At 46.0% G+C, this 12,131-nt stretch overlaps 1 protein-coding gene across 3 annotated transcripts in view; it reads left to right on the top strand.

Annotated features, from left to right (window-relative positions):
• The window catches only part of LOC109923568 (aryl hydrocarbon receptor nuclear translocator-like), a 41,013-nt gene that overhangs the window by 9,079 nt on the left and 19,803 nt on the right, over positions 1–12,131 (top strand). For all 3 annotated transcript variants that reach the window (XM_048620351.1, XM_048620350.1, XM_048620349.1), the window contains 8 exons: positions 682–732; positions 1,183–1,226; positions 1,797–2,011; positions 4,363–4,576; positions 5,413–5,515; positions 8,929–8,994; positions 10,489–10,574; positions 10,734–10,807. In XM_048620351.1, coding sequence (XP_048476308.1) covers positions 682–732; positions 1,183–1,226; positions 1,797–2,011; positions 4,363–4,576; positions 5,413–5,515; positions 8,929–8,994; positions 10,489–10,574; positions 10,734–10,807 — 853 coding nt within the window. The remainder of the gene's footprint in view (positions 1–681; positions 733–1,182; positions 1,227–1,796; positions 2,012–4,362; positions 4,577–5,412; positions 5,516–8,928; positions 8,995–10,488; positions 10,575–10,733; positions 10,808–12,131) is intronic.

Raw genomic sequence — 12,131 nt, 5'->3', positions numbered from 1 at the left:
TACAGACTGGAATCTAATGGAGGGGTTCGGGGTGGTTTATATACAGAGTAACAGATACCTGGGAGTGAGTTATAGACTGGAATCTAATCGAGGGGTTTGGGCTGGTTTATATACAGAATAACAGATACCTGAGAATCATTTCTAAGCCTCCTAGCATCCAAGTGAAAGAATGGGTGCAGAGTATTGCCAGGCTTTGGGAATGTTGTGTACTGCAGCAGAAGTTTGCGTTGAATACCCATCTTATTTTACTGAAAAATTTTAAAATTAGCTGTTTATTGGGGAATCTCTGTCTGAGGTGAGCTGGAGGTTTTAAAAATTTGAATATTTCTTGGGGTTGCATCTTGTGACTGGTTGGTCCTTGGCAAGTTTGTAACAGATGCCATGTGAGATTGAAGGTGGCAATGAGATTCATTCCCAGACACAGTTAATACAAGTGATTTTCCTGCCTGGTGGGTTGACCTATGGAATTCTTTACTAAACAAGGTGTTAAACCGTCGATTTAAAACTCTTTGTTTAAATCTCGCCTTGCCCTTCTCTGCTCTCTACAGCTTCTCCATCAATGCAAGAAGGGGTTTTCATGTTCTACATCGTGGTCCCCTTTGTGGAGGCTATTGTTCAGTGTGTTGGTGCAGTGTGTGCAATCTTTCGTTTACCAGTTGTTTGTGCTTCATCCCTTTCTAGACTCGACTTTGATGACGATGATGATGGGGAGGGTAGCAGCAAGTTTCCGAGGTACGTGTGACTCTGCTTTCTTACTCGTTTACAAGCTGCGATCAAGACTGGTGAGATTTAGTGTCTTTATTACTGCACTGTTTTCTTTTAAACCATTATCCTCTGCCATCCCATTCTCCTTAGTACCATCCCTACTGTGTCCTCCTCGTTTCCTTTTATCCCCCTCATACCATGCCCATCATGCCCCTCTTCCTGTTCTGTCCCTTACCATGCCACCCCATTCCTTGCATTTCCCCCTCTATTCTTCTTTGTCCCCACTGGTAAAATAATTCATGTGACTAATGTTGGGGGTCATATGCACTGTTTAAATGTCCCAAACACTCATTAAGAGAGACTGTTGGGTTGCAGGTTGGATTGGCTGGTAGGGGAGCAGACTTCCATAGTACTACATTCTGTGAATCTCCATCGTGGTGGATGCATGAGACATTAACCCTTAATCTTTCTGTCTAGGTGTGATGAAGAGCAAGGGCCCAATGACAAAGAGAGATTTGCCAGGTAACAATGTTCAACTCGTGGAGTTAGTTCTTAGCAATCCTTGTGGCGTTGTCCTATTACAGACAAATCCCATCAAAGCATCGGCAGAGCCCCAAACAGTCAGACAACCTCATTGAGTGGGTCAACCTGGTTCAGAAAGCAGCTTTCCCAGCAGGATGGGGAGAGCGGGCACGGTATCCCCCTTCGTAATCAATGGCCGTGGGAAAGTGCACAGAATAAAGGGAAAGGAGATGGTTCTTTAGATGTTGCTTGGGGCCACTACATGCTGGAGTTAAAATCCAGGCCGGCAAAAGTTCACCTCATTGTCTGGGGTCTAGTGAGGTTCCTTCAAGTAGCCTTGGTGAAAGGAATGCAGTCTTGACCATTGTCACATTGGTCTGCTGGCATAGTCCTGCCTCAGTTCTAGCAGTGGCCAAACCTCTTTGGCCATACAGCGCTTTGAGGCATCCCAAGGTGATGGGAAACATAGGATCATCTTCTTTCTCAGTGAGTATGTACTCTTCCCTTTGTTTATGATGGAAGCTGATTGTTCCTCCTCCTCCTCCCCCCACCCCCACCCCCACCCCCCCGAGAGAACCACAGCGAGATTGAGCGGCGCCGGCGGAACAAGATGACAGCGTACATCACAGAGCTGTCAGACATGGTGCCGACCTGCAGCGCCCTGGCCCGCAAGCCGGACAAGCTGACCATCCTGCGCATGGCAGTGTCTCACATGAAGTCACTTCGGGGCACGGGTAACACTTCGGCTGACGGAACATATAAACCATCCTTTCTGACTGACCAGGTGAGTGATGGAGGGGGTGATGTGACTGACAAAACACAATGGTTTCTTAATGTCATAGCTATGATTTAAGCGAAACTGGCAGTGGGTGTTAAGGTGTTTGAACATAATTGATAGCAGGGACTTGGGTTTTTTGATGACTGAGCAAGTTAATAAACTTGCAGCATTGATCAGCTGGTTTGGAATTTGACACTGGGCTCGTGGATCATTAACATGGGCCGAATAGGAAGCTGAGATGCAATTTTTTTTGGGATGCTGTGGTGGCTCATTGGTTAGCGCTGCTGCCTCACAGCACCAGGGACCTAGGTTCGATTGCAGCCTCGGGCAGCTGCCTGTGTGGAGTTTGCACGTTCTCCCTATGTCTGCATGGGTGCTCTGGTTTCCTCCCACAGTCCAAAGGTGTGCACGTTAGGGTGGATTAGCCATGCTAAATTGACCATAGTGCCAAGGAATGTGCAGTCTAGGTGAATTAGCCATGGGAAAATGCAGGGTTACAGGGATAGGAGAGCGGACTGTGTCTGGATGGGGTGCTTGTCGGAGGGTTGGTGTGGACACAATGGGCTGAATAGCCTGCTCCCACACTTGTAGGCATTCTGTGAAAGATTAGCATTGTGGGCAAGGATGGCATGTATCGTTGATCCCTAATTGCCCCTTGGCAAGGTGATCCAGCGACACTGATAGAACAGCCAAATATATTTCCAAGTCCGGGTGTGGCTTGGAGGGCAACTTGATGTTCTCATGTGTCTGCTCCACTTGTCCCTCTAGATGGTAGATGTTATGGGTTTAGAAGGTGGTGTTGATGGTCCCTTGGTGAGATACAGCTGTGACGTGGAGATGGTACACGCTAGCTGCAGATATGTGTGGGTGTGATGCCCTTCAAATGGGTTGTGTTGTCTTGGATGGTCTGGAATGTTGGAGCCGCACTTACCAGGATGAGTTAAGAGCAGTTGATTATGCTCCTGACTTGTGTCTTTTCAATGGTGGACAGGCTTAGAACATAGAACAGTACAGCACAGTACAGGCCCTTCGGCCCACGATGTTGTGCCGATCTTTTACCCTAATCCTAAGGTCTGTCTCTCCACCCCTACCTTATACTATCATCCATGTGCGGATCTAATAGCTCCTTAAATGCCCCTAATGAGGCCGACTCCACTACCCTCTCCGGCAATGCATTCCACACCCCTACCACTCTCTGAGTAAAGAGCCTAACTCTGATGTCTCCCCTATATCTACCTCCACTCACTTTAAAACTATGCCCCCTTGTAATAGCTACCTCCACCCTAGGAAAAAGTCTCTGGCTGTCCACTCTATCTATAGCTCTGATCATTTTGTACACCTCTATCAAGTCACCTCTCATTCTTCGTCGTTCTAAAGAGAAAAGCCTTAGTCCTCTCAACCTTTCCTCGTAAGACCTTCTCTTCATTCCAGACAACATCCTGGTAAATCTCCTCTGCACCTTTTCCAATGCTTCCGCATCTTTCTTGTAATGAGGCGACCAGAACTAGACACAATACTCCAGATGTGGCCGAACCAGGCTTTTGTATAGCTGGAGCATAACTTCCCGGCTCTTGAACTCGATCCCTCTATTAATGAAAGCTAACACACCATACGCCGTCTCAACAGATCTATCCACCTGGGCGGCAGCTTTCAGGGAACTGTGGACATGAACCCCAAGATCCATCTGCTCCTCCACACTGCCAAGAATCTTTCCGTTAACGCTGTATCCTGCTTTCAAGTTTGTCCTTCCAAAATGAATCACCTCACTCTTTTCAGGGTTAAACTCCATCTGCCACTTCTCAGCCCAGCTCTGCATCCTATCAATGTCCCTTTGTAACCTAGAATGGCCCTCCGCACTATCCACAACTCAACCCACCTTCGTATCGTCCGCGAACTTACTAATCCACCCTTCCACTCCTACATCCAAATCATTTACAAAAATCACAAATAGAAGAGGACCCAGGACAGAACCTTGTGGTACACCACTCGTAACTGAGCACCATGTTGAATATTTTCCGTCCACTACCACCATTTGTCTTCTGAGGGTCAGCCAATTCTTAGGTATGGTGTCAGAAGAGGAGAGGTCAGGCGATGCGTTACTAGCAGCAGGCTTCCCAGCCTTCAAACTGCTGTCTCAGACACAGTATTTCTGTGGCTTTGCTTCCTCTGTGCTGACGTTCGAGGTGCTGACCCTGAGAGTGTTGGCTTTGATATTGGTGTTGATGGAGAGTTGAGAGTGCCACCCAGAGGCTTGGCTGACACTAGGTCCGGTAAACCTACTAACAACAGCAGAGTCGTGGGGAGGGATATTGCAGAGGTCAAAGGAGTTGATGGTGTTTTCTTTCTTGTGACCCAAGGAGCTGAAGCACCTGATCTTAGAAGCAGCGGACGGCTTCCTCTTTGTGGTGGCCTGTGAGACAGGCAAAATAATCTACGTGTCTGACTCTGTCACTCCAGTCCTCAACCAGCCCCAGACTGAGTGGTTTGGCAGCACCCTGTATGACCAGGTCCATCCAGATGACGTGGACAAGCTGCGGGAGCAGCTCTCCACCTCTGAGAACGCCATGACAGGTAGAGGAGACCGTTCGGGTTTTAAGTTGCACACTCTGACTCTGTTGCGGGGGTTGACCTGCCTTAGCTGGTATTGACAGAAGGGGTGGCACGGTGGCTCAGTGGTTAGCATTGCTGCCTCACAGGGCCAGAGACCCGGGTTTGATTCCAGCCTCGGGGCAACTGTCTGCTGTGTGAAGTTTGCACGTTCTCCCTTTGTCTGCGTGGGTTTCCTCCAAGCCCTCTGGTTTCCTCCCACAGTCCAAAGATGTGCAGGTTAGGGTGGACTGGCCGTGCTAAATTGCCCATAGTGCCCAGGGATGTGCAGTCTAGGTAAGTTAGCCATGGGAAGTGCAGGATTATGGGGATGGGGTGGGTGGGTCTGGATGGAATGCTGTTTGGAGGGTTGGTGTGGGCTTGATGGACCGAATGGCCTGCGTCCACACCGTAGGGATTCTGTGACTTCTGTGAGATGGTCATGTACCATGAACAAATGTCAGTCCAGCATTGACCCCTCTGACTGTATTGAACAGCGATTAATCGCAAGTGCTTTGGAGGAGATGGCAGGTGGTGGTGAGGACCGCAGGACATAACAGGGAAGGGATGCCAACGGGGAGGTGGTGATAGAGAGATTTGAAAATGGGGATTAGAATTGTGGAACAGAGGCATAAGTGGATGGGGTTGGGGGCAGGTGTTGGGCAGCTGGCACAAAGGTTGAATGGAATTGACTGGAATTTAGATACAGGAGTTGGTGGTGGGGGCAGCGGAGATTTGGATGAGCTGTGATCTGAGGCGAAAGCGAAGTTCACACCACCTCAGTCTCAGTTAAATTTGATTTCATTTCCTATTTTGGCTAGGTCGGATTTTGGACTTGAAGACCGGGACTGTAAAGAAAGAAGGACAGCAGTCCTCGATGAGAATGTGCATGGGTTCGCGGAGGTCTTTCATCTGCAGAGTGAGGTGATTTACATAGATGTATTTGACCCCCTGAGTGCCCATCCTATTTGTACAATATGCTTTTAATGGTTTTGCTGCCGTTGCAAGTGTAGTCATTTCAGTCATTTTCTTTGTTGATCTGTGTGAATACGTTGGGAAGGGCTGGATGTGTCTAGGTGGGAAGAATGGTGTTTTCTTGTGAAAGACGATGCTGCATGTGATGATGCTGTGGCTTTGGGGTCATTTTGTCCTTTATTTGAAGAGAGGTTGTAATGTTGAGGTGCCGAGCAGTCTACCAAAACTACTTGAGTAAATAGCTTGCAAGGCCTTGGGATTTTTTGGGAACAATAGAAGCTGCTTGGATGGGTGTGGCCAGCTCTCACAGACCAGGATTTCTAGTTTTCTTTTAGTTATATTTTGCTTTGAGCAGTTGCTGTTGTGGGGTTGAAGAAGCTACAGCTGTCTTTTTTTCTCCTGCTTGGTTACACCTGGGGTTTCGCTCTACTGCTGGGTTCATTGTGAGACAAATCTGTTTATTTGAATTTGTCTTTTTGCCAAGGGGTGTATTTATGGGCTGTTACCATATTGGAACAGTTCATTTGTAATAGGTACTGTATCTGTTAGTCGGTTAAATTTTCCTATAGTTAGGTTATTCTAAATTCCTCTTTCTTTGGTTGTATTTTAACTCCAGTGTATGAATTGTGTTTGGCTTAATGTCGAGTAGTTTGACCAGTTGCATCACATCTGGAACGTGGCACTTCATATTTGCCCTTAAAACGAGGAAAAAGTTAACGTCTAGTCTTCTTAAAATATTTTGAGAAGGGATCTGGTCTGGTCCGTAACAAATATTGTTTTGTCTGAGTTAGGAGGGGTGTGCGTATTCCCTTCTGTGCCCCACTCCTCCACTGACTGTCACAAGGGTTGAATTTAAGAAGGGAGGTATGACTCAGTGCCAGAGACAAGTCAGCTAGTTTTCTTATTCTTACTAAAGTAAACATGCAAAGATAATTAGTAAAGGGTATAAACTATGCAAGTAAATGCAGCTGTTCTCTTGAAAAACTGATGTGCATCAGTCTCTGAGAGAAAGAAAATGCAAAAACTTAAGTGTCATCCTAAAAGTACTATGACTAGATAGCACATAATGTCAGGAAAAAAAGGTTATTCTCAGATTGTCCAAAAGTGATCTACAGCCAAAGTCACTTTACACACAGGCTGTTGACCCTCGGGAGGCTTTGTGGATCAGTTATAGCTAGCAGAATTCCCCTTGTCTGGAGACAGATGTAGATTTCAAAACCTCTTTTAGAGACTAAGTTGTGAAAAGATTTTCTAGTGTGTTTACCACATGCAGACTTTGACAGAGATTTTAATTTTTTTTTAAACCCTGAAAGTCCAAGGTATGAGTATATGTCCACTAAATGATATTCTGAAGTGATGTTTACTTTTCTGGAAATAATGTATCTTCATAATATAAACAAATAAATTGGCATTTTTGACCCTGACTTTTTTTTGGGGCAAAAATCCTGGCCTTGACTTGTATGCTGGTAATGTGGTTGATGAGTTGCTTGATTTTAGGCCCAGATTGCTATTAGTGGGAGTTTGATGTGCGTAAATTGGCTGGCTGCCATGTTTCCTCCATTACAACAGTGTCCACCTTTCAGAAAGTGTTTATTTGACGTGTTATGGACCAGACCAAACCCTGTCAAAATATTCAGAACAGAGTCTAGACCCTGAACTTCTCTTATTTTCAAGGTAAGTGTAAAGTGTTGCATTCTGGATGTAATTCGATTGGTCAAACTACCATATTTCAAGCAAACACACACTTTATTCGTACACTATAGTTAAAATAAAAGAAAAAAGAAATTGGGAAAAACTTAAGTCTATTGGAAAACTTAATAGTATAGTAGATTATTTAACTATTAAATAGCAACTACAGTCATTCCGCTATAAAACGTGTTCCGGCAACGTGAATTGGCTATAACGTGACAGACAAGTAGGGTAACACTATTTCTAAAATGCAAACTTGCGTTTGCTACTACGCAATTCCATCAGTGCGCAGAGGAGTACATGTCGACGTCACATGATCGTTTTGCGGGCTTTGTCCTGAGCATGCGCATTGTTAGTGCCGAAAGAGTCTCCGGGCCAGCATCACATGATCGTGAGGGAAATTGAGAAGTGGTTGCAGCCCTTAGAGGACAACGATTGCAATGCAGAACGCAGCAGGGCAGCAGTTCGTGGAATAAGATCTTATTTGGCACCCTATGAACAGCTTCTTCATGAAAGAAGACAAAGGGCAAAGCAGCAAAAACTAGATGTCTTTTTTAAGCCAACCCCCAAGAAACAGTCAGAAGACAGTGAACCACAAGCATCCACTTCTGGATGAAGTATTTTTCGGCCTAACCCTGCAACCACAACTGCACCTGAAAGTGATGATGATGATGGGCCTCAGCCCCTGCATTAACAACAGAGCAACCTCAAAACCATCATTTCTGAAGAAGGGTCTAGGCCTGAAACGTCAGCCTTCCTGCTCCTCTGATGCTGCTTGGCCTGCTGTGTTCATCCAGCCTCTACACTTTGTTATCTCAGATTCTCCAGCATCTGCAGTTCCTACTATCTCTGAAGTCATTTTGACACCTTTTCAAGGTAAGGTGTTAAATTTACTTTTATTTCATTATTGGATATGAATTAAACATTTATTCAAACTGTGGTGTCCTTTGTGTTAGGCTTCTGAGTGATATTTTTTGGTGGCTTGCCTCTAACCCTGCTTTTCCCTTAGGCCCTGTTAATTCTGTAGCGCAATTTTCTATAACGTGATGTTGTCCAGGAATGCAACTATCATATTACAGCAGAACCAACTGTGTTATTAATTAACTGTTCCAATATAGTAACATCCCATAAACGCCCCCTTGGCAAATGGCAAATTCAGTAAATTGTCTCACATGCAATTGTAGCAGCAGGAGGAGAAACATCAAGAGAAAACTCTGAAAGAGTGAGTAGCAGGGAGAGATGTACTTCAGCTTCCAAACCCAGCCTCAAGATCCAGCAACAACATGACTGAAAAACTAAAAGGCTTGGTTCTGTGGGAACTTGCTCCACCCATTCAAGCTGCTTCTATTGTTCAACCTCATTTAAAAAAAAATCTCAAGGCCTCTCAAACTGTTTACTGTACTGGCTCTGAGTAGACAGCTTGGTACCTCTGCCTTAAAACTCTGTTCCAAAAAAAACCCAGGACAAAATACATCTCTTAAAGCCAGAGTATCGTCACAGACAATTTGAGGAGTCTTGAGGTTGTGGAAGGCAGTATATTGTAGAGTTACATTTCTGGCTGGGGAAAGGCATTGTGGGATTTGATGGGCAGGGTAGAGTTGAGTTTTTCAGGCAAGAGAGAACTTTTTTAGGCTCCTCCTGAGTTTGCTTTCTAACAATTTCCTGTTTTCAAGGTGTGGGAATGCGACAGAAGATCCAGCATCCATAAGCAGACTCAGCTTCCTGAGGAACAGATACAGGTGATCCTGGCAGCAGCAGATTGATCCCCTGTGCTCCGTGCCTATGCTTCTACGCCACGCAAGCCTCCTGCCCCTTTTACCCCCACTTCATCTCACCCCATCACCATCTCCTTCTGTTCCTTTTTCCCTCGTGTTTATCCAGTTCCCCGCTTTTCAATTCATCACAATCCGTGGGTGGGAGGGAGTACCCCATTCTCCTTGTGCTTTCCAGATAAAGAGATTGCTTTCCAATTCCCGATTGGAATGATTAATTAGTCTTGTGCAGAATTTTTAACCTCAAGTCTGGCTGAACTAAGATTGAACACGAGTTGAGCAGAACCTCTTTTTTTTTCATAATGAAAGAATTAAGAGATATAGCAAAAGGAAGAGGCCACTTGATCTATCAAGCCCGTTCTGCCATTGAACTAGATTCTGTCTGATCTGATTGCAGTCATGAATACTGATCCTAAATTGTTGGAAGTCCCAGCACTGGTTCCTTCGTGGTTAGTTTAGTCATCTCTCCACTGTAGTATGGCATTCTAAGCACCATGAACTCTTGGCTGGAGCAGTAACTTTTTTATATGGTGCCACATTAAATGCCTTTTGTGAACCTAAATATACTCCATCCACTGATTTCCCCCTTATCCACTCAGCTTGTTCAATCTTCAGTAGAACCCTGATAAATTAATCAAACAGTACATTCCTTTCACTAAACTGTGTTGACTCTGCCTGGATATCCCATGACCTTCTAGGTATCTTTGGATTCCAGCAATTTTCCCAACGTTAAACCAACTGACCTAGAATTTCCCACTTTCTGTCTCTCTCCTTCCTTCAGCCACACTGCTATATTTGTAGTTTTTCAATTCACAGGGATCTTTCCCAGAATTTATAGAATTTGTGATTCCAACAAATATGTCCAGCTCCTTCTTTTAAGGGTAGAGACCATCAGGTTTTGGACATTTTGCCAGCCAGTTTTCCCTCCACCACCGAAGCTCAGTCACAGCAGTGTGTACCATCTACAAAATGAACTGTGGCGACTCGCCAAGGCTCCTTAGACAGAACTTTTGGAGCCCATGACCTCCAACCCCATAAAAGGGCAAGGGTGCAGCTACACGGATATGCCACCCCCTGCATGTTCCCCTCCGAGCCACTCACTGTCCTGACTTGTAAGTGTCGCTGGGGCCAAAATCCTGGAGCTTTTTCCCTGACCGCGTTCTGGGTGTCCCTACAGCAGCAGTTCTAGATGATGGCTTGCCATCACTACCTCGAGGGGCAGTTTATGGGAAGGGTAACGTTCCCATAAGGACTTATGTTTTAAGTCGTCACCTCTGCCACCCCGGCTCACCCTAAAGGATTTGAGAGAGCCTTCATCCCTTCCATGGAGGTGGAATTGCCAGCTGTATCCTCATCTTAGAGGTGTTGGATGTGCCACCCTGAAGCTGTTTGGTTTTTTTTGGTGGGGGATTTTCTACCATCCTCATTTCCTCACACTCCTGTCTTTCATCCTGTTCCCAGAAACGGACTAGGTCCAGTCAAGGAAGGAGAGACTCAGTATGTGGTCGTGCACTGCACAGGTTACATAAAAGCCTGGCCTCCCGCAGGTGAGTTTACGTTTGGCTTGTGTGGATGTTCCATTTGGCACCAAGGGAGCAGATTACGGGAGAGTGAGGTGGGGGAAGGGGGTGGTTTGGGAGCAGGTTGTAGTGGGGAACGGGTGGAGAAAGTGGATTTTGAACATGACTGTTGTTGTCGTTTCTCAGGTGTGACGCTTCCTGATGATGAACCAGACGGTCAAGGGAACAAGTTTTGCCTGGTAGCTATCGGACGTCTGCAGGTAAGACCAGAGCTGGCCTTGGACCTCTGTTGAAAGTGGCTGAGGGCAATGTCTGCCAGTACTACAGAGCTGTATGGCGCAGAAACAGACCTTTTGGTCCAACACATTCATTTGAACTGACATCCTAAATTGATCTGGACCCATTTGCCAGCGTGTGGTCCATATCCCTCTAAACTCTTCCTATTCGTGTACCCATCCAGATGCCTTTTAAATTGTACTAGCCTCCACCATTTCTTGCAGCTTGTCCCATATATGCACCACTGTCTGTGTGAAAAGGTTGCTCCTCACGTCCCCTTTAAATATTTCCGTTGTCACCTTAAACCTAGTTTTGGACTCCCGTACATAAGGGAAACGACCTTGCCTATTCACCTTATCCACGGCCCTCATGATTTTATAAACCTCTATAAGGTCACCCCTCGGTCTCTGACGCTCCTGGGAAAATAGCGCAGCCTATTCAGCCTCTCCCTATAGCTCAAACTCTGCAAGGCCTTGTAAGATTCTTGTAAATATTCTCTGAACCTTTTCACGTTTAACAACATCTTTCCTAAACAGTGTTCCTCGCAAACGTGCAGGGAGCTGGAGTAGGTCATTTGTCTCCTCGACCCTGCTCTACCATTCAATAAGATCACGGCTGGTTTGATTGTGACAACTGTCTTTCCTGTCAAACCTCCCTTAGACTCATTTAGTAGTCAAGAACCTATTTGATTCAGCCTTCAGGGAAGAGAATTCCACAGTGTCTCAACTGGCAAATTAAATTTCTCCTCTCCTTGCTAACCGGGAGACCCCTTTATTCTTAAACATAGTGGCGATAAGAGTCATTCAGAGACTAGGAATGCTGCAGCGAGTAACTCCCCTCCTGACTCCTCCCAAATCCTGTCCACCATCAACAAGGCAAAAATTAGGAGTGTGATGGAGTGCTTCCCACTAGTGTGTTGCTCCAACTGCACTCAAGGAGCTTGAGACTATCTAGGGCAAGGCAGCCCGCTTGATTGGCACCACATCCACAAGCATCCACTCCCCCCACCATTGACGCTCAGTCACAGCAATGTGTAACGTCAACAAGATGCACTGCAGTGACTGACCAAGGCTCCTTAGACAGCACCTTCCAAACTGACAACCTCTTCTTTCTAGATAGACAATGGCAGCAGATATGGATGACCATTCCCTGCGAGGTCCCCTCCAAGCCGCTCACCATCCTGACTTGGAAAGATAGCGGCCATTCCTTCAGTGTCGCTGGATCAAAATCCTGGAACTCCTGCAGTCCCTGCACCTATCAAATAGCAGCGGTTCAAGAAGGCAGCTCTCGACCACCACCTTCTCCAGG

Source organism: Rhincodon typus, chromosome 46 (assembly GCF_021869965.1).
Source record: "Rhincodon typus isolate 14 chromosome 46, sRhiTyp1.1, whole genome shotgun sequence".
NCBI lineage: Eukaryota > Metazoa > Chordata > Chondrichthyes > Orectolobiformes > Rhincodontidae > Rhincodon > Rhincodon typus.
Note: the sequence above shows the minus strand (reverse complement) of the source record. Positions and strands in the feature narration are given on the sequence as shown.